The 22966-nt window shown below is 32.3% G+C and overlaps 1 protein-coding gene across 7 annotated transcripts in view; it reads left to right on the top strand.

Moving 5' to 3' along the window:
* Nucleotides 1-22966, top strand: part of Msp300 (Muscle-specific protein 300 kDa) — a 513656-nt gene that overhangs the window by 400202 nt on the left and 90488 nt on the right. For 6 of the 7 annotated variants that reach the window (XM_085806588.1, XM_085806589.1, XM_085806592.1 and 3 more), the window contains 7 exons: nt 4432-4632; nt 5032-5295; nt 11499-11711; nt 15023-15118; nt 15351-15494; nt 19922-20086; nt 20599-20895. In XM_085806588.1, coding sequence (XP_085662714.1) covers nt 4432-4632; nt 5032-5295; nt 11499-11711; nt 15023-15118; nt 15351-15494; nt 19922-20086; nt 20599-20895 — 1380 coding nt within the window. The remainder of the gene's footprint in view (nt 1-4431; nt 4633-5031; nt 5296-11498; nt 11712-15022; nt 15119-15350; nt 15495-19921; nt 20087-20598; nt 20896-22966) is intronic. The other variant, XM_085806590.1, reaches the window with a different exon arrangement.

The following is a 22966-nucleotide window of genomic DNA, read 5'->3' as shown; positions in this document are numbered from 1 at the left end:
GGGATCAGGAGCTGGCGAATCAGGAGGCAGCGCTGGTAGATAGAAGCAAGGCACTTTGAGATGTTCAGGCTGGTCACGTGGGTGGTCACCCTCTCGGAAAATGACCCTAGTCGATGCTGCTTAAGTTAGGTGTACAAATTCAACATGCTGGTGTGGGCAGTGAAGGGCCTATTGTAATAATCATCCTCTATGATTTCATAATTCAAAATATTTGAAAAGTCCGCTATGCTATTTTGATTTGCTTTTCTGTAGAAATTTTCATTGAGCTTGTTGATGTAAGTTTTCACATATTCAATTTTTAAGTCGCGGTGCAGGTTTTTATTTCTGATGTAATACGGAGCTCCTGTGATAATCCTGAGAAACGTGTTTTGGATAACTTGCAGCTTTTTAATATCATTCGGTTTGGCATTTGCCCAGACTGGAATTTGCCCTTCATGCCAGACGCGGTCAAAAGCTTTGGCCACATCTAGCATGAGTAAAGCAATACTATGTTTATTTCTGAGATCCGATCCTTTGAATTCTGAGATACGAACCAGTTGATGGGTGGTAGAAAGTCCTTTCCTGAACCCATGTTGTTCTTTTGGGATGAAGTCGAGGTGATTTTGCAGTCGGTTATAAATAATTCGCTCAAAAATCTTTCCCAGTGTAGACAAGAGACTTATTAGGTTGGTAGCTAGTAAGTATATCAGGTGGTTTTTTGGGTTTTGGAATTAGGAAGATCGAGGCGTGTGTCTCCAAACATTCGGAAAATAAGAGTTCGTGAGGCAGGCGTTGTAAATGGATGTTAACTTGCAGATGACACCGTGCGGGAGCTGCTTAAGGGGATTATTTGAAATTTGATCTGGTTCAGGGGCTTTTCTATTACTTGAATGCTTGATAATATTTTTAACTTCACCTGGGAAAGTGAGTTTAATAGCGTTGTATTCCAATGGTGCGCTAAGCCAGTTCTTGACATGGTCAGTAATGGCGGCAATGTTGGTTTGGTCTGCAGGGAAGTCGTTGGGTGTGAATTGCTAAGTCAGGTGTTCAGCGAAAGCTGCAGCTTTTTCCTCATTGGTGTAGGCAATGTCAGATTGAGTTCTGATAGGAGGAGTGTTGATCGCTGGGTTTTTTTTCGTTTATGGATGTATCTCCAGAATGAGCCATCTTCAATATTTAAGTTTTCTATTTTTAAATTCCAAGATTCTCTTCGATGCTGCTGGATACTAGATTTAATTTTTCTGGTGAGTCTATTAATTAATGGTTTTAAGGTAGGATCCCAGGTATGATTGTAAAGTTTGCGGGTTCTGTTCTGTTGCTTGATTAAGTCACGGATATGCATGGGTAGGGCGCCGTAATGGTAGGAATTCATATTTTCTGTAGTTGCTAGTGCTAGGAAATCTTGAAGAGTGTTCGTAAGGATTTTTGCAGCATTCTCGATATCAGCTGTGGTTTTAAGAGGACCCAGGCTTATAGGTGATGTAATTGCGAGGTTGTGAAGTAATTTCCAGTCCACAATTTTCTTTTTCTTTATATCTTCCGGCTTGCTGTATCCCAACCTTGCCATTACGGGGACATGACCTGAGGAAAGCTCTTGAGTTACTTCTATTGCAATGGGTATGTTAAAATTTGTGAGGTAAAAATCGAGAATATCAGGTCTTTTGCGAGGAGTATTAGGACGGTACGTAGTCTCTTTGGGTGTGTATAGGAAGATGGGATAATTTTCTACATAGTCTCTGATGGTGTGGCCATTTGTGTTGCTATGATTGCTGCCCCAGTCCACATGTTTTGAATTAAAGTCTCCTCCAATGATTGTGGGAGCTGGGTCTTGTAGGTAAAAATGTAAATCATGCGCTGAGATTCTGTTGTCCGGTGGGTTATAGAGTGCACAAATTTTTGTATGTCCGATTTTGGGTAGTACAACATTAACACAGATGATTTCAAATGCCTTTGTATTATCCGCAGATAATAATTCTGAGCAAAGAGTTCTTTTCACATAGATTGCAACACCTCCACGGTGTCTAATTCTGTCGCATCGATAAGTGTTGTAGTTTGCGATGTTGATGTTGTGCTTCGAATTTGCATGTGTCTCAGTGACAAGGCAGATATCCACTTCATGTCGAATTAAAAAGTCCTGAAATTCAGGTATTTTTTGTGTGATGTTCTGTGCGTTTCACAGAGTAATCGTAAGCGGAGAAAAACTGTGGTGAGAATTAGTCATGATTTTTCTGGAGAGGCATGGCTGAATTTTGCGCTGCAGCAGTGTTGAGCTGTGTAGTTGTGTCCGTCAGGATAGAGATAGCAGCCGTAAGGGTTGCTATCAATGATTTGGCCTCTTCTAGCTTTGCTGAGAGCTCGGCAATTTCAGGTGCTTGCCTGTTTTGGGGTGGCTGTGCACTATTCATGACGACTCTGTCCGAATACAACATTTTTCCTTGTGAATATTGCCAGGGCTTTGGGAAATAGCTACATTCACGAAATGATGCTGTGTTATTTAATCCACAGTTTGCAAAGGTGGCTGGCTCGTCTAGTGGTTTGGTGCAAGTTTTGGATTCGTGCCCCTGTCCTCATTTTACACACCGCGGAGGGAGGTGACACTGCACTTGAGCATGATGAAAGTTTTGGCAGCGGTAACATTGAGTGGGGCCTCGTCTGCCCCTATAGGTCTCGACTGTGACACGAAGTCTCATCAGGTATTCTAGTTCGTGAATGGTTCTGGCTTTGTCGCTTTTAGGCAGAATGACAAGATATAGAGGCATCTTTTGAATTTCTGTACCTCGCTTTCTGGTAAGTTGAACAACCTTATTAATTGTGTACCCAAGGTTCACAAGGGTTTCACCGACCTCTGTTGGAGGAGTATATGAAGGAATGCTATGGATAACAACCTTAAGCATTTTCTCATCTGGCAGCATATGTGTGTAATACTTAATTTCTTTTTTATCCAGTAAGGCAGTGATCTGCCTGTGCATATCACTACTGAAAACTTTTATTTCAAAGTCATAGTCACTTTTCATTTTTGCTTTTTTCTTTTTCATTTTTTCTTTTTTCTTTTTCATTTTTGCTTTTCATTTTTGCATTTTTGCTTTTGCTTAGTATATTTTTTCTTTTTCAAGGAGATCATTCAGCTTTTTCCAGGTGATGTTAGTGTCCTGAACCATAATCGGAGGAATTTCCATGTTTCTCTTGAGATATTGGAAACCCTCCGTGTCTGCGGAACCGCTGAGCACTTCTTCCGGAGGTTCCTCATTGGTCGGAAGTACACTGTTGGTTGGGGTAGCAGTTTCATTGGCTGCTGCCTGGTGGTTTGGTGTGGGGATGGCTTCCTGTGGTTTAGGCATTCCAGAGATGGTTTCCTGAGATTTAGGTGGTTGCATGGCTCCGATGGAAAGAACTTTAGTAGCACTTTCAGATAATTTTGGTGTTTTAGGCTTGGATTTGTTGTTTTTCTTTTTACCCTAATGTTTGGCAGAAAGGTCGTTTGTCGTGGGGCAGTTGGAGTCTTCCACATCATCCTCTAATGTGGAGAATTTGTTGTGATGCAGGTTTTCAGGAGGTTCCAGATTTTCATTGTTGGGACTGTGGGGTCTCTTAAATCTCATTTGGGTGAAATCGGTAGAATCCATTGCCTCAGTTTTTGATGTTTCCTCCGTAAGTGGAGGAAAATCTCTTGGGTTTAGGGTGGGTGTTTCCGTAGAGATGAAATTCATCATTTTGGTTAGGATACGGTAGGCAAATTCATCAGCAGGGGTGAAAGTCTCGTTTCTTTTTACAAGATCAGATAATCTGCCATACTCAGTGACCAGTTGCTGGATGAAAGAAGCCATCTTACAAGTAGGTATCACAATGAGGATAATTTACCAAGATAAATAAAGGCACAAATAATTGCAGCGTAACGATCAGACGGCCTACGTAACTGCGTCTGAAAATTGAGAATCAGTAATATCGCACTAAGGACTAAACATGTAATTAGAGACATTGTAGAGCATACCTAAAATGGGAATCAGATTATAGAAATTCTAAGTGGTGCTTCAGAGTTCACTTATGAAATATTTTATAGTAAATAATGACTCGCAAAGAGTTGTTCATATTTATCCTTGCAGAGGAGCTTTTATGTATTTTATTATTTTATGCAAGTTTAATAAAATAATTCTAGGCTAATAATGAAATAAAATTAATTTAAAATGCCATTCTTGCTTTGTAGAATATTTTGCTTCTTGAAAACAGAGATGTACATTTTATTTCCTCAAAATGTATAGAAACTTTCATTTAAGTAATACCATTATGTGATTAAATTTTGTGTAATTTCAAGTTAAAGTTGATATCTTTCTCTTGTAAGAATTATTAATTTCCATACTTCAAAAATTACTCTTTTTTTTTTTTTTTTTTTTTTTTTTTTTTTTTTTTTTGCATATAAATCATTCTGTTTATGCTTAGTTTTGTCTCATTTTTCAGACAAAATCACTTCTTCAATCAACATATCTACAAGAAGATCTTTTGATCAATATGCAAAATATTTTACTCTCTGACACTGTGATAGACAAAGGGCAATCATTACTTTTATCAAAAGATATCTCCACACAGTCTCATTTAGAGTATCTAGTTAATAAGGAAACTGAATGTAATATTCTACAGAAAAATGATCAAAGAATTGAAGTATGTTAATTTTGTAATTTTTTTTTTATCTTTTAATGGCAGTTGTTATTAATGAATTAATGTAAATGCATATTTATTTGACTTGTAAATTATTTGAATGTTCAAAAGTATATTTTAGTCAAAAATATTTTTCCCCTTTTAACTATAAAATTTTCTTGCACATATTTTATTTGTGTTAAAATTACTTTTAAAGTTATAATTTTTAAATAATCATAGTATTATAATATTCATAATTTTTAATTAATCAATTATATTTTTAAAAAAAAATTTGTTGCTTTATAACAGTTTTATGATTTAGTTAACAGATATTTTTCTGTTTGTTTTTATCTGTTTTTGAGTTTATTCTTTGTTTTTGTTCTTGCATGTTATGCAGGTCTTAATTTTAATTCCATTGTATAGGAAATTTGCATTCCAAGCTTACCTTCAACCAGTTACTTCCCCTTTGTTGAATCTCAAAAAACTCTTTTCATGCAGAAATTGGCAGAAATAGTTGATGGGCTACTTCAGCAAACTGTGGATGAAACCAGTTCGCAAAGGATTGACAAAGTTCATTATTATTATGTTCAAATGGTACAAACTATGTATCAGTGGATTGAATTTTTGGAGATCTGGATTTTGAAAATTTCACAGTTGTCAGTGGACCAACACACAAATGAATGCAAGGTTTGAAAATAATATTATAGTAATATAAATTTCAAATTTTTGTGATATAATAATACATAAATTTCAAATTTGTGTATATGAAATCTCCTTTTTAAATAGTCCTTTTAAAAAACATTTAAATTCAGCAAAATTACTGACACTAAAATCTCATTTCTCAATCATGATTACTGATAAATGATATCAATCGTATAGAAAACATTATTGTGTTAAAAATCCTTTTTAATTTGATTTTAGTTTTAATTGCTTATCAGCATGTTCAATTATTTATTATAAACAGGTAATAAATGAGATGAAAAAGCTGATTGTTATTGGTTAATTGAAAGCTATCAGTTGAAAAATGTAATTACAGAATTAATTTGAAGTAAGAACATGATTTTATAAGTATTTTCAATACTAACCCCAAAGTCCCATTGTTAAAGTTTTTCATGTACACCCCATCATTGATTTGTAAGGACGTATTATAGGTTTAATTAGTTTACTTTCGGTATGCAGCTATCTAGAATATCTTGATGTTTGTATGGTATACTTTAAACCTTCGTATTAAATGCTAAATGTGTAATTATCAGTTTGAAAATAATTATGAAAAAAACTCATTATTAACATGATATTGCTCAACAAGAACTAATTTTTCTTTGCATTTACAAATGTTTTTAAAAAAATAAGTAGACTTCATTTTTAAAGGAATAGGTAGTATCCTAATGAATAATGAAAGTTTTTAAAAATGCATTAGAAATTTTTTTAAATTGTTCTCAAATTTCGGTATGTTTTGTTAACAGAGTAATAAATTTTTTAATTTGAATGTATGCAATCATTTTTAACATAAAGTAGAAAATAATAATGTATATATTTTAAATAATAAAGGAATTCACATCCTAAATTTGCAAGTTATAGAAGAAATTGGACAGTGGCTTTTTTTTTAGAATCTTATGTATCGAATACTGTCAGAAACTACATATTATGCCAAGCAAATAATGATAAAATGCCAAGATTCAATATAATAAAGAATGTTTGGCAAATAGCTAATGGAACCTCGGTTAAAATATAAGCTATACAGTATTTGACTTCTGAGCAGTTATGAGTGTTCTTTTAGTGAAATTTCCAAATGTTTTTGCTGTTGCTTCATTTCTTAGTATGTGCTATGAAATATGTGCTTACGGTGTTCAAAACAACTCAGTTTAGAGAATGCACAAACAATAAAAGTAGTTGATTTTCAGGATTTTTTTCACCTAAATTGACTTTTTGTAATTTTCTATGTAATGAATATGGAAAATAAGCTACTGACCTTAAACACTTTGGATATTCTAATTTCACAAAAATATAAAATAAAGCATTTTGATGCAATTTACTTATTTTTTAAAAAACATTTGTAAATGCAAGGAAAGTTTAGTTCTTGTTGGCTTAATTTCTGCCAAAATCAGTAGAAGGTCCTCAATTTTAATCATATGAAATTTCTGCCTATTTTTACGACTACCATTTTGAGTGTGAATTAGCATTTTGGAGAAATATTTTTGGCTATTCACTGATAAATATGGTTATCTTTTTAAATGGATGAATGCGTTATAATTTGTTCCTATTTCTAATACAAACGTTAGGATACTCGAGATTCTAGGCAAAAAGTGAAACATAAGCATTTCGAATTTATTTCATTGTTTTCTAATGAATAGCTCTTAAACAACTTTTCGCTTTTGGTGATGTGAATTCTTTTATTAAGCAGTTCTAAATTTGGTGACGTATCAACATTTTGGCCATTTTAAGATCAGTTTCTATTAAAAAAAAAAAAAAAATTCGGAGATCTGGGAAATTTTTCAACGATTCTTTTAAACATTTTAACATTGAAAATCATTAAAATAATTATAACATATTGAAATTATATTTAAGAAATAACATTAAAATGAAACATTTTTATTTTTCGCTGCAATATTATAAAGTGATATTACTTTCTATTTTGGCGATTTATTATGCAATATTGTGAATCTGAAAAACAAACGAGGTAATAAAGTACAATTTACGAAATAATTCTTAGCAAAAGCAAAATAGCTATGTAATTAATTAAAAATGTCTTCTTTTTAGTATTTTCGTGGTTAGAGATTTTCCCATGCAGCTATCTCAGAGTGTGTATCATTTTTCTGTATAAAATGATTTTACACATTTTTACTCTTCCCTTCCTCAAAATATTTCTGGCATTTTGTTGTCACAGGATTGGTAGAGGTAATTGTTTTTACGATTTTTAGGCATTGCAGCTTGGAAAGTTTAGAAGGATTTGAAGGCAATATTTATAGACCCAAGATTCTAGAATATTTGAGAAAAATGTGACAAAATGAAAAATGTCTTCATGGTATTAACACGTGATGGATGTATTTTACAGAAAGTTTGTGGTGAATTTCTTACTTATTGGAGAGTTTTTGGAAAAACAATGGAAACGTAATATTTGAATGTTTTACTTCTGACACTAGAAGTCTTTTTTATTTAACATGTTCTTCTTTCTTCTATTTGCTCTACTTTTTACTAGACAAATGAGTGTGTCTGAGCTCATCATACACAGGGCTGGCGGTAGGCATTTTCCCTTCTGATGCAATCCTTGTGCATACTAAGCTCTGCTACCTGGTGCCTTCATATATTTTGTACTCCGTGCCTATCCTAAATTCTAAAAGGTTTGCAATTTGTAGATATTTTTGCTTGGTGGGTCACTAAATTCTAAATTTTCGGCCACATTGGCTCCATAACTGGCCCTTAACATGTATCATTTCATATTTATTCTGAATGTTCATAGCAGCAAAATTAGCAGCTTTTTCTGTTCATTTAGTTTTTAGGATAACAGAAATCTTTAATTTGTAGAGACATTAGGATTTTTTAGAAGCATGAAAAATGTGAAAAATGAGTGACACCTTCACTGGGAATCAAACCACGGACTTCTGAAATACGCACCCAGCATGAAGACCTCTACACCACAAAGGCAGGCTAAGAAGGCAGGAGAAATACTTCCCTCTTTTAAAGGGCGACTAGGGTTTTTTTAGGGGACCCAGTTGCCAAATCCTGGGTATGGAGAATCATTATCCACCACCATTTTTTTAGTTCGGGCACCACTGTAGAGACATTAGGATTTTTTTGAAGCAGGAAAGATGAGCAATGCCTATTGGGAATCGAACCAAGGACCTCTGGAATACGCGCCCAGCATGCAGATCACTACACTACGAAGGCACGCTAAGAATGCGGGAGAAATACTTTATAAATTAAATCCAAAAATTCTAAAATGAAGAGGAAATGTATTGAAGAAAGAAACTGAATACATAAAGAGAAAGAAAATTATTATATAAATTAATCAGTTGTTTATAATTTCAGTCTTTATTATAATGTCCCCTTTTCTTTCCCTTGCCAGAATGCAAAATCAGTCAAAACAGTTTTTAAACTGAGTTTTTTTGGATTGTAAAACAGAGTGTGTTTCTGGCTTTGACATGCACGATGCATTAGTTCCTGCCAGCTCTGTTAATTTGCAATTATTTATCTCTGCATTATCATTGTGTTTGAATTTGTTATGATGAAAGAGTTTAAAATTAGCTTGAAATTAAATTGACTGCTAATTTATATTTTAGTCTGAATATGACTGTTTCTGTTTAACTACGTGACCTCGTTATGTATTTTATTTTGCTAGCATAAGAACATGTCTTTATGTTCTTATTATTTTTTTTTTAATTAATTTTTTTTTTTTTTTAAATAAGAGGTTTATTTAAACCTTTATCTGACTTTGTAGTTACTTTCAGACATAGCGATAATTTGCTTCATGTCTGTCAGAGGTTTTGGACTATTTAACTTTCACCAGCTCATGTGAAACTTCATAGGTACATTATCGAAAGATTGACAAGTTAGGAGATAAAGCATGCAGAAACTAGTGGGATTATTGTTTTGCATACTGAAACCAATTTCTGATTGTTAGAAAATGTGCTTAGAGAGAAGGAAATTGATATAAATCAGCTAAAAATGTCTGGGAAGGCTTCAAATTAAGAATATGCATAAATATTTTGTTGTGTGTTGTTACAAAACACAAACATTTCGTGGATTTTAATGCGTAATGCTCCTAATATTGTTTAAGAATCAGTGTCATAAATTATTTGCATTTTAAACTGTGAAATGTTATTAGATTGTGATCTTAATGGTGCTTTTTTAACAAACATTTTAAAATTAAAGTGCCCATGTAAATTTATAATAACTAAGAGTATCTAACTACCTAGTTAAATTATTTGTAATAGCTTTGTAATGATCTCTGCATATCAAAGCGATTTATTGCCTTTCATTAATCCTTACCGTAATTATAATACGCAGCACAAGAATGAAAAAAATTATCTAAAATGTATTCTTTACATCTAGTGAGACTTAAAATAATACAAAACAACATGTCATCTCTGGTGCTTTAGTAGCTTATTGGTACTTTAAATTGTATTAACTGGATTAACGTAATTATAAGACGCAGCACAAGAATGAAAAAAATTATCTAAAATGTATTCTTTACATCTAGTGAGACTTAAAATAATACAAAACAACTTGTCACCTCTGGTGCTTTAGTAGCTTATTGGTACTTTAAATTGTATTAACTGGATTACAACCCCAAAGCTCTATACAAAGCTATGGTATTTGCATCAGACAGACAGAGAGAGCACAACTAAGTTTGAAACCTTGCTAACCGTACATACATCGGGTTTTCAGGTTTTATCTGATCAGCAGGTTTCTCTCTAGGGAAGCAGCAGCGGTGGCAACACCAAGCGTCTGTTACGAATCATGCTTATATAATCATGCTGATTATATAATTTTATTTCTCGTTTTAACCTAAGCCATTTGACATAAAATCTATTTATGTCTACTATTTACTAAACCTCTAGGCTAAGGAAGTATGTTACAAACTGAGACAAAAGAAAAAAATCAGTATGAAGCTAACTGTTAGTAAAACATAAATATAATGTCACTAATCTTCCTTCAAATATGTCCAACTATTGTAAGAGTAAAATATTCAATGGTACTTGATAAATTTGATTTAAAGTTAATTTTATGTTCAATTTTGTTTCATAATTATGTTTAATAATAATGCATCCCACTTGCGGTTCTATTTTATTCTTAGGATGGTATTATAAAAGTGAAGTTCAGGCATAGATAATATCTTTGAATGATTTTATTCAGCTTCCGTTTGCCAATAGGTCCTTAATTTTTTTCGTTAATGGTCCTTAAAAATCCGTAAAAGTACTTAATTTCTGTATGCAGAAATATGTACGAACCCTGTGTAAAAGCATAAAAATATTCCAGATAACTGTATACAGGACGTAAAGTGATTAAATCTATAAGAAGTCCTTAGAAACCAATGATGGGATATACAAGCAAAAATGTAACAATGGGACTTTGGGGTTAGTATTGAAAATATTTTTTAAATCAAGTTCTTACTTCAAATTGATTCCATTACTACACTTTTATGGAATATATTATAAATTTATAATTAGTTCTAAAAATATTCTTTTCCTTTTTTTTTAACTGTTAGATAAATATTTTATTAATGAAAGAGCCATTCATTCAGTTTTGTTAAGTATGAAAGACTTTTTTTTAATTCTTATTATTCCAAAGGGGCAATTTGCCCAGAAGAACTAATAATTTCGTTTTGACATTTTGCATTGATTCACTTTCTGCATTGCTTCACTTTTCAGATTGTTGTCCCCAAATATTATCGGCAAATTAAATAATGAAGAATCTGCAAAAATGTATGTATGTTTCTCGCATTGTGATAAAACAGCGATACCTAGAGCCATCAAATTATGAATAATGTAATCTTTCACCAAATATGGGCATCTGATAGCCCTAATTAGGAATTTGTTTTACATTAATTTCATATTTTGTAAAATTTTAATGAATTTTTGATTAGCAAACGCAAGGATTTCAAAGCAAGTGATGGTGACATTGTACAGAAAAAACATTTTCGTCTCCAGCATGCGAGACTGTGTATCTGAAATTCCATAGATATGCTCATTTTAAAATTATTGTGCGATATTGCTGTTGAACTGAATTTTATGACTTAAGTGCAAAGAACACGATATTTAATAAATAAAGGTAACACTCAAAACGTTAAAAAAATGCCCCTTTGGACGTAATTCAAAATCTTAAACTTTTCAGATTTTTCTTTTAAATTTAATGCTGTGATAAGCAGATATAACTGTTATTTTGCATTTTAGCTTCTAGAAGGAGAATTAGAAATTATCCAGCAGCATATTAATAACATCAAAGAAGTTACAGAGATTATTTCTAAAGATTTACCTCCAGAAATGAAGGAAAAACTTCTTTCTCATATTTCTTCTCTACAAATGAAAATTGGCTCCACTAAAGAACTTGCTGGATCATTGTTTATGCAAATTTCTTTGTGGAACAAAGAAAATCTAAGAATTGAGGTGAGATATATGAGTGTAGGCTGTATCATGCGTAGTCATAATGAAATGCTGTGTCGAACAAAAGTGTGTACCATCCCTTAACTATTGCATGTTTTTTCATAAAATGTTTTTGAAAATCATTAGTTTTTTTTAGCTTTTGTAAAATTGTGTAATAATTTTTTGCAAAACTTAATTTTTTAGTTATAGAAAAACTAAAATTTATTATCTAAAACTCATGCATTTCCTCTTATTTGTTGCATCCTTCACACACGAGCTGGCAGGAAAGCTTTAATGCATGAATTTACATTATAAAACTACATTTATGCTGTGAATAAATTACACAGTAGACTCCCGATTATCCGCGCCTGCCGCACAAAGGTTTTTTTTTTTATATATATATATATATATATATATATATATAATAAGCGTAAAGCAAAGAAAATAAAATGTTCACAAAACTGAGCGAAATGTTAAATTTGCTAACATCATGCTTATTTATGGCAAAAATATCCCAGGCCTTCTTGGAACCTTCCCCGCGGCCTTCTCGGAACCTTCCTCGCTGTCTTCTCGGAACCTTCCCCTCTGGTGAGTAAGTGATTTCTTACTCACCCTTGCAGTGCCCGCTCCAATGTCCTCTCTCGTCGTAATCTTACTCACACGTCCACTTCCTCCCACTCGCCATTGTTAGTTTAAGCCTGTTAGTGTTTGCGAACTGGTCGGAGTTAATTTTTTATGTTTTATTGTGTTCAGTGCTTGTGCATTTTGGTTTTGTGTTTTTCGTTACCGATTTAAAATGTCAGGAAAACGAAAGAAGGTTATGTTGACAATTATGCAAAAACTAGAATTAATTTCCAAAGTAATCCCCAAAGTAATTTCCAAAGTTCCACGATAAATTGTGAGGAAGGGAATGAAGATGTAGACACGCCCACGACAACTCTTGCCGATATGGTGAAAACAGTTCCTGGTGGTGAGAACGTCGATGCTGAAAACATTAACGAGTGGTTGGAGTGTGACGTCTACGAACCTGGCTTCGAACGCTTGAAAGATGATGAAATTGTGAAGAAAGCAAGGGGAGAGACCGAGAATGAAGGACATTGAAGTGAAGGCGAAGAAGAGCCCACTGTGTAGATGTGGAAGACTCACGAAGCGGCTTTGCAACAAGTCGACAAACTGCTGAGCTATTTGGAAGAACAAGACGATGTGGAGTTGGCCAAAAAACTTATGCTACGAAAAATGCAATCTCGGATCAAGAGAAAATGCTTCCAAAGCAAGAAGCAAACACAAATGACTAATTTCTTCAAAAAGGTGTAGTTTTACAGTTATGCTTTTGCAATTACATAATACATTACAGTATTAAAACAGTGCATATCTATTAATTTTTCTGTGTATCCTTCACGCCTCTCGTAAGTACAAAGCACTTTTCTGTTTTCATTAATAAAATGCATTTTAGTTTTGAGTGATATACTAAATTAATAAGTGTTAGTTAAACATTTCCTGCTGTTTATTTTACGTTTTATTCTACATAAAACAATTTTTCAAAGTTGGAATGACTGTTTTCTCTTTTGCTATACCCGTTTTTAGCTTTTTTTGGATTATCCGCGATGTTTGTTATCCGCGGCGGCCACGCCACCCAATTCCGTGGATAATCGGGAGTGTACTGTATTTACATTTATGATTGAATTTTAAATAGCATTAAGTGCTGATAAAGTGGTGTTTGATAATAAAATTAAAGAGACCCCAAAATATTTGTGTTAACAGGAGTGAATCTAGGAGCAAGTTGATAAACTGGAGCTTGGTGAAAGAATAAAAAAACCTTAACAAACCTTTTAGTGTGATGTAAAAATCTTTCTTTTCTCTCTCTCTTTTTTTTAAAGTTGGTTATTTTATCCCCCTTTTCTAAATTTATTTATATTTTTCTCTTCATTCCATTTTTTAAAATTCAGAATTTTTTGCCTTTGTAACATTGTTACAAATTTTTTTTAATTAGTTATTACACACAGATTTCATTATGCTTCAGTTAAACTTTTTTTTTCCATTTTAATTTTATCATTTATAATACAGTTTTGCTTTTACCTGTATATGTATAGTTATTTTAGAAAAAATCATAAAATATGATAGCAATACTCATGATTAAATCGATGAGGCCTCTGAACACTGGTAGTTTGACCTAGATTAAAATCCTGGTAAACAAGCTTGCTTTAAATATCTGTTGCTGTGTGTTTTCATGGCTTTCATCATTTTTAATATGAACATGAGCCAGTGTTCCTTAAAAAGTGGTGTCCTTTCATTTGGGCAGATTGCCCATGTGCACTGTGCAATGTTCAGTTAAATAAACAGTCAGTCATTAGGAAATTCCTCCAAAAAATCAGTTAAAATTTGCAGCACAGTGCATATAAGAAAGGAACAAGTATTTTGCAATATACCTTTTGAAACATCACCATTAAAAAATATTGAAAGTATATCCTCTACCATCACCAGACATATTCATAATGACAGTCTTTATCATTAAGAATATCAAATCATCATAATATCTGGAGTTTTACACTAATGTTGCTTTTCAGAAGAAAGATTTCCCCTTATAATCATGACAAATCAAATGTCATTGAACTTTTCTATGTTGTACCTTTTAGTTCACTGAAACATTCTGGCACCTTATTAATCTGAATACTATGTAGGTTCTGAATTTTTTTATGAACCTGCCAATATAATGTTTGCCTGGTATTTTCTTTTTCCAAATCACTTCAAGTGAAATTCAAGTTGTATTTCCATTAGGGATTGTGTTATTTACAGTGTTTCACAAGAAATGACTGCTTTGTAATTCACAATAATTCATTGGAATTGGAGATTATATTGCCATCATGAATGACATGAAACGACTTTGACAAATATGAACCTTGCTACCAGACTCGGCAATTGCCACCAGAGGCATTTGTTATTTCATAGTGTTGGTATTTGATCATGACTATTACTATCATGCATTTTGCTACGCACATATCATTTAGAAGTAGTAAACAATGTTCTTATGTAGAGTAGAGTAGTATTTTATCTTTAGAGGGATTACCTGATGAAACCTTCTGTGGTATGGGTCTAGTTTTGTGGTTTCAATCAAAGCAGGGAAAAAAAAAATATTTAGCAAGTCAAGAAAAGAAAAACTGAAGACCTTTGTGCTTTTGAAATTAAATATTCATATGTCTACTGATAAAAGTGTATCTGGATGCAGAGTTTTAGGTTATAATGGTTTCTAATAACCTAGAGTTACATGCATATCATGTCAGAGTATTGGTCAGTATGTCATCATAATTTAGCAACTAATTTATTTATTTATTTTATAGGAGCAACACAAAAACTTGACTTTAAACCTTGCATCTCTTAGAAAAGAACTGGATGTTATAGCAGATAATGACTTGTTTCGAGTACCTGCTGCTAAGGTTGGTAATTTTTTATTGAAATATTTTCCCATTTTAGTTTTAATGTTACCTGCTTTTCGAGATTCAATGAGACTTAATGTCACTGGTATTAAAGACATAGTACTATGAAAAACTAACTGAGGTTATGAGATCAGCAAAGGATAGTTTATTATTCTTATGATTTTTTTACTGTATTTTTATATGTAAAGGTATTTTCAGTTATCGTCACATCTATCTTAAATGTACTTTTCAGGCTTTGAAAAGAAATGTGTTTAATTCTTCATTGGAATTGGAGAGTATGTGTCAAGAGAAACTGGACCTAAATCTTCAATGGCCTGGATGTGAAACAACAAACTATGAAAGTGAATTGGTTTGCATTAAAGATTTAAAGTTAAAGGTAACAATTTCCTTTAAAGCTGAAGTTTTACAGTTAGCAGATTATTAAATGTTTTGTGTGATGTTTTATACTTCTGAATATAGGAAAAGCCAGGTATATCTTAAAAATAGTTAATAAAGCAAAATATCAAACCAAAAGGTTGAGTACACTATATATTAAATGGTGAATAGGAATCATTCTTTTGTCATTAGTCCTAAAATTAGTTTGAGCTTCAAATTGCCTACTGATAGCTGGAAACGAAATAAAAGTCATAGGCATTGCTTTGTTAATATTGCTGTAAGTTTTCTTGATTAAGTTTCGCCTTCATGTGATATTTTACCAAGAATAATATTGTTACAAAATGGCTGTTTTTGTTGAATGAGAAACAATATTAATCCTGTATAAAATAAGGTTATCATTTAACTTTGGTTTGGTGAAAAGAGTGATTAATTTAATATGTATGTATTATGACAAATAAGAAGATTTTAAAAGTTGATCTTTGCATTTAGTAACTCGAAATTGTTCTAGTTTGAATAACTAAAAAAAGATATTCTGTTTGCTACTTGATCTTGTCTTTCCATGCTTTTCTGAGGTATGCAAAGTTGTACAGTGTCATTTTTTAGTTCCGTAAATTAATATCTTATTAAAACTTTTGAAAATAACAATGCTTTGTATATATAAAGTCACAATTAGGATTAGTTTTATGTGAAATATATAAATTTGTCGTATCACTTTTAGTAAGACATCTTCACTTTCATGTAGAATGAGTTGTCATCTTTGTGCAATAATCTTTAAGGTACTTACAGCATAAAACTACGAAAATCTGTCAGTGTAATAGTATATGAAAATTGTTTTAGGATTGACATCATTTAAAATAAATTATCTTCCCTCCTAAAACATTTATTAGTATAACTATGAAAATGATTGGTAAATAATTAAAGGGCTTAATTTGCAATATAGGAAGGTAAATCACAATGTATAGTGTAAGTATACAGTAAAAGCTTGACTATCCGGCATTCATTTAATCAGAAAGCTTAAGTAATCAAAGTATAGGGTGCTTATAATTAAAGTTGCGATTTCAAAACGCTCTAAATTTATGACTTGATGTTTCACCAGAACAACTGTGAGGCAATGGAATTTTGTTTGGCAAAGGAAAAAAAAATAGTTCCAAAATGTACCGATAGATGGTGCTATCAGGTATAAGTCCTAATCATTAAACACAGGAATATTGTTAGCCAAAAGGAAATTATAGACTCCAAGGGTTTACAACAGGCAAAAAGACTTTTTCACAGTGAACACTTTAAAGAATACGTGTGTACAGCGAAAACAATAATAGTGACAAGAGGAATTTCATGAAACAAACATCTTACGGATGATTAATGATAAGTTATTGGATATGGCCTCTGCCTTGTTCCACTGTTAGCTGGAAGTGCAAAATGGCGTGTTCCACAACAATTTGAAGGGTATCTATTCTGTGGTGCATGATGCTTGCCTTCAAGTCAGCCAGATTCTCACACCACCCACTATAAAAAACATTCTTCAGGTATTCCCAAAGCCAAAATTCACATGGGTTTAGTAGGGCAAGCATGGCGGCCGCTCTAGGAAAATGGCAGTTTATGATTTTATGAGCTATCAGCAGCTGCTTCACACAAATAGCAATGTCCAGAGGAGCGCCATCTTGCATGAATACTGTGCAATCCACGCTCTGACACTGCTGAATTGCCAGAAGGACATGGTTAAGAAAAAATGCTTCATACTGCTTGACAAAAACGGTGCAGTTAACGGGACCTGCAGGTGTGATCTCGAAGAAGAATGGACTGATGACAAACGCTACCATTATTCCAACCCACACAGTGACCTTTTTTAGAATGAAGAGGTAATGACTGTAGTGGGAACGTATTCTCTATCACTGATATCCTGCAGTTTTGAATATTTTCAGACCCTTGCAAATAGAAATGGGCTTGGCCAGACCACAGAATCTTCCCTGGCCATCCATTGTCACTTCCATCGGGGCAAGAAATCATTGTGTAAATAATACACATGTTTCCAGGTCACTAAGTAGCAACTTCTGCACATGCATTATCTTGCACGGATAACAGTGCAAGATGTTCCATAGGACATTACACACCTTGCTGATAGGCATATCAGCATTCATCCAAATCTTCATGCACTGCTAATTCTTGCATCACTGTTAGTCTATTCTTGTAACGTTGTGGTCACATCTCCCACTGCCGCCGCCGTAACTGGTTTTCGTCCTTTACCTCGTTTCACATCAAATAAAACCAGTCTCTTTGAATTGATCTATCATTTTCCGCAGGCCGTAAGTGGTCATGGGCTGGATTTTATGCCTTTTAATGTCCAGAACTTCCTGAAAGCTGTTAACGCCGAGTCACTGTTCTGATAGAAGGGCTTCACGAGCAGAGTACGATCCTTCTTTGTCAGTCATGCTGAAGCATTCAAGCAAAGCATTACGTATTCGGATAGTGTTTTGCATTTTTATCACGGCTATGTCTGCAGTGCACATGTCAAGTCTCAGGAATGTGCATACCTCCAGAACAGTCACGTAAACCCTGACAACACCATCTTTCATTTTTAACTATTTTTTTTTTCTTCATCAAAATTCCATTGCCTCAAGATTATTCTGGAAAAATGACCTTACGGATGATTTGAAATGTGAATGTGCTTCTATATTTGAGGTATGTTTTTTTTAAAAATCGTACATAATGTTAAATCTGGGCTTTTGATATTGAAACTGATAGTAAGAGGACCATTCTTATAATTTTAAACTGGAAATTTCTTCTTCCATTCATTTGGATTTTCTACCATGAACTGCACTTTAACACTGGCATCCAGAAGTTAAGCATATTTGGGTAAAATCAACAAAAGTGGAAAAGAAGTTTTGATTTACATCAAACTGCACATGAAAGTAGCAAATACAAGAACGAAAATAAGCATTATGTACAAAGATGAAAATAGTATTTAATTTTTATATGATGATGCTACATTTGGGTCAGCTGGTGTCAAAAAACAAACTTGCATTGATAAGGTATGTGACCAGCTTCCAGACAAACTTTACGGCATTGCCCTTGCTTTCAATGAGGTTTCAACCATGGCTGATGTTAGTACTGGCCATTCGTCAATTATTGCAGTTACCATTTGTCTGAGATTGGCTGTGGGAGGTAAACATTCAGAGACAGCATGCCTGAAAGTTTCTCAAAGATTTTCAATAGTATTAAATTCAGAGAACTACATCTGCAACACCATGCAAGAAATGCCTTCATTTATGATACCCAGATACTCATTACCCTCTAGATACTTGTTAATGATTTTACCTCAATCGGAATGAGCATTGTCATCCATGAGGAGGAAATCAGAACCTATTGCAGCCGTGCAAAATCTCACAATGGAGTGTAGGACTTTCTGAAGAAGTTCAACTGAGATTTTGATGACCTGTACTGATGAATATTTTTTTAACAAGTGACACTCTAACCACAGATGTAACAATTAAGTAGGTTGCTTGTTGATTCCACTTGGCTAATATAGCAATATTAATTCAGAAGGGGTAGTAATGACCAAGTATAGGTCTCCAGACAACTATTTGACTTGCTTGGAATTGTTTTTACATTCAAAAGGTTAAAACATTATAAATTCCAAGAAAAGAAAGTAATCTTTGTTTGACTGTTCTGCTTTATTGCAGCCAACAGCATGCCGTACTCTGTATTTGTCATTCATCTTCTTTAAGCTGCAATAAGCATGAATATCATCAAATATTTTCCTGTAAAAAATTATAATTGCTTCATATAAGCATTTAAATGAACCTCCTGAAACTCTTCAAAATGCTAGTGTCTTCAACAGCTGTTTATTAACATTAAGGCAGCCAGTCATGATTGGCTATGACATGCAATATTTACATACTGCCATCTGCATCAACAGCAGTTTTCTGGTACTTAAATTCAATTCTGCTTTTTAAAATCACAATTCAACGCTCTAGAATTTTTATTTATCAAGCATTCAGTATTTCCAAGCCATCGGGATTGTCAAGCTTTTACTGTAATTTGATTTTATGGAAATCTTGTGCTTAAATATTCAACTTTGTGTAAAGATTCAATTACAGTCACATCTGCTTGGGGTGGTTACTTTGCATTCAAATTTAATTTATATCACATTAACGTTCTTATTTTTTTATAGTAACTAATTAATTTTTTGTGATTATGTATCACTACTAAATTTGAAGTGAGTGGGGTATACAGTTTTATATATGTATATATGTGTGTGTGTGTGTATATAATTTGTAATTATTCAGCAACAGAATATTAACTACAATAATTATTTAATAAAATATTGTAGGATTCCTTTAAATATGTATTGTTTAAGTGAAACTGCTTGATAAACATATGAAAATGTATACTTTAAGCATAGAAGATTGCAATAAAATTGTTTATTTATAGGTGCTTGATGTTTACATGAATGCAGTCTTGGCTAATAATACTGCCAGGAAATATCAGTTATTGTCTGAAGTGCTTGCAAGGTTTTTAGTTAGCACTTCAGAAATAATGTCAGATCCATTCATCACAACAACAGAAGACCTGAAAATAAAGTGTAATAATGCAAAGGTAAATTTTATTTTCATTTTAATAAATTTAATTTTTCAATGTTTTCTAATCAGACTCTTAAATTACAATGAAGGATCTGTTAAATATATCATATCCTAAAATGTGTGCAGTCAATTATTTAGAAATCATATATCAGATAGTCTATATTCATAACAAAAGAAATTCTTGAATTTCAACTTTCTTTTCCAATTATTTTTCTATAAAAAATGTTTAAACTGTGCCTCTCTAGAACAGTCTAATATAAATAAGCATAATTGAAAGTTGTTGTCATGTTGGTCATGCGGAAGTCCAAATATTAAAGAGAACTTTTTTCATGATTAGTTAGTAGTGAGTGATAGAAAATGGGGTAAATGTCAGAATTAAATTAATGTTATCAAAACTAAAATTTGTTCTAATTCAGAAATATAAATTGTTTTGACAACATATAAGATGATTTGTAAAATTTTTATTATGTTACTTATCTGCATCAAATATTTCATAAGGCAATTTGTAATGTATTGTTTTTTCAACAGGATTTCTTATCTGCATTGATATTATTGCTATGTCTGGCCAAAAAATATTTCCTGTTATGTGAAAAGGACCTCAGTCCTGAAGCTGTTGCCACATTTAACACATTATTATCAAGAACTTCTGTCTTGATAAAAGAAATTGAAGACAAAATCAAGGAGTGGTACTTCTGTTCAAAAAATTTAGATGAATTGCTGAATCAACTTCAACAGAATTCCATTTGGTTACAAGAAAAATATCAAATGGTCACAATTCAGTCTTCTAACAAGAAGAACTATAAAAAATATATTGCATCTATGACTGTAAGTATTTTGGGTAGGATTATTATTGCTAAGTCATTAGTGTTGAAGTCTTTCAATATATGAAGGTAATAATTAAATGTGTTAATGTAATAAATGAGTCTTTCACTGGATAAATTGATTAACTCAATAGAACAAAAATTGGAGAAATGCAGTGAAGTAACATAAATTGTTGTAAGTTGAAATAAATATTGTAGAATGCATAAGAATATAGCTTTCATCTAACAACATATAGAATTAATATAAAAGAATAACCAAAAGGTAATCATCAGAAAAATTAATTAATTACTATTACATATTTTTGTTACTGATTTTTCTTAAAAATGAGTATTTTCAAATCTGTTACAATATATTATTTGTGATTAATTCGTCAGCAATAAAATAATGCCTTTTTCATAAGCTGTATGTTCTCACATACAGCTTATGAAATAATACATTAATTAATTTTTGTCATTTCAATTTGTTCTCAAATTTTTGTAGTAATCGTGTTTAACTGGAGGAATGAATTTTAGAAGGTCCATCATGTTCTCTCCTTTCTTTTCTCTTGCCACAGTTCTACTTTTAGAATATAAATAAAGGCATTTTTCAAACTTTGTGGTCTCCCTGCTGCAGAATTACTTATATTAATGGCATTAAATTCTGAATCTTCACTGTAGTCACATTTGAATTGCATGAGGTGGAGTTTGAATCTTTCTAACTTTATCCAGCACACTTTAAGTTAGTGTACTAGAAACTTTATAATGATTACTTTTCTGTTAATGACTGAATTTTCTAAAGGTTTTGTTGAGAGTTTGAATCTTTCTAACTTTATCCAGCACACTTTAAGTTAGTGTACTAGAAACTTTATAATGATTACTTTTCTGTTAATGACTGAATTTTCTAAAGGTTTTGTTGAGAATCATTTGGATTAAGTTAAATGGCACCTCCTTTTTACATGTTTTGATTATATCATTTAAATTTAACATTTTTTAAAACATCTAGTGAAAAAAATAGTTGGATTTTTTTAAGATTATTTATTAATGTAACTCAATAATGGCAAAATCTGAATCATTAGGCAAATAGCTTTGTCTGCTTACCAAAAATTTAATTTTAATTGACTCAGCTCTGATTTCTATACCTTGAACAAATAAACTTAAGACAATTTTGATCTTTTCATTTTGACCAGTACACAAATCTGAATATGTTATTATTTTTTCAAAATTTTTAACATAAGTCTTTATGCACTTTATTAAACAGGATGGAATTGAGACCCACAAGATTCTTCAGTTTCTGGCCAAACAAGGGTGTGGTTTATACTTTTATTGAAATCTTGGCAACCGGAATTATAAACATATAAATTTTGTTTATAATAAAGTACAGGTGTGCTCAGTTTGGGAAAGCTAAATCAAAAGAAAGTATGGAAATTTTTTCATATGCTGCCATTCAGTCTGCAGCCATATGACAGCCTATTCTAAACAATTTTACTTTCCAATTTCTGCCATCTGAATTCCCTCATCTTCTGAAGATTGAATTTTTATTTGCAAAGAATCATAAGCACTGCATGTATTCTTAGATATTTGTTTCAAATTTAAATTAAATTCTGTAGAGAATACATTGTAATAATACTTTTCTTTCTCGGTTACTATATTCTTCTTTATATATTATGTGACATATAGTTCATAAATTTGTTTCAGTCAGTCTTTAAAGGATTTAAATAGTGTTTTATATATTTAAAGTTGTCTTGCAATATGAGAGCTCTAGTGTAGTGCCTAGTGTTAGGCTGGAAATGACTTGATAACATGTGTGTCATTTATTTTATTGATTGCAATATGACCATTGTGGTGGTCAACCAAATATGTAACTTGTTCTTTAGAACAATATTTGTATATCGGCCCATATCTCACCTGATAAATGTCCCTAAAATATTTTTTTGCAAATGGGAAAATCACGTTGGTCTTTTTGAAAATAATGCAGAAAGAAATGTAATCTTGGTTCTTTATTGTTTATTTTTGAGGCATCTTCTTTTTTTTTATTTCTTTAATACAATTCCTTAAGAAAATATTGTGCTCAACTTGACCATTTATAAACTATAAAA

Source organism: Stegodyphus dumicola, chromosome 12 (genome assembly GCF_044657685.1).
Source record: "Stegodyphus dumicola isolate Sdum_Otavi_A_Nest chromosome 12, ASM4465768v1".
NCBI lineage: Eukaryota > Metazoa > Arthropoda > Arachnida > Araneae > Eresidae > Stegodyphus > Stegodyphus dumicola.
Note: the sequence above shows the minus strand (reverse complement) of the source record. Positions and strands in the feature narration are given on the sequence as shown.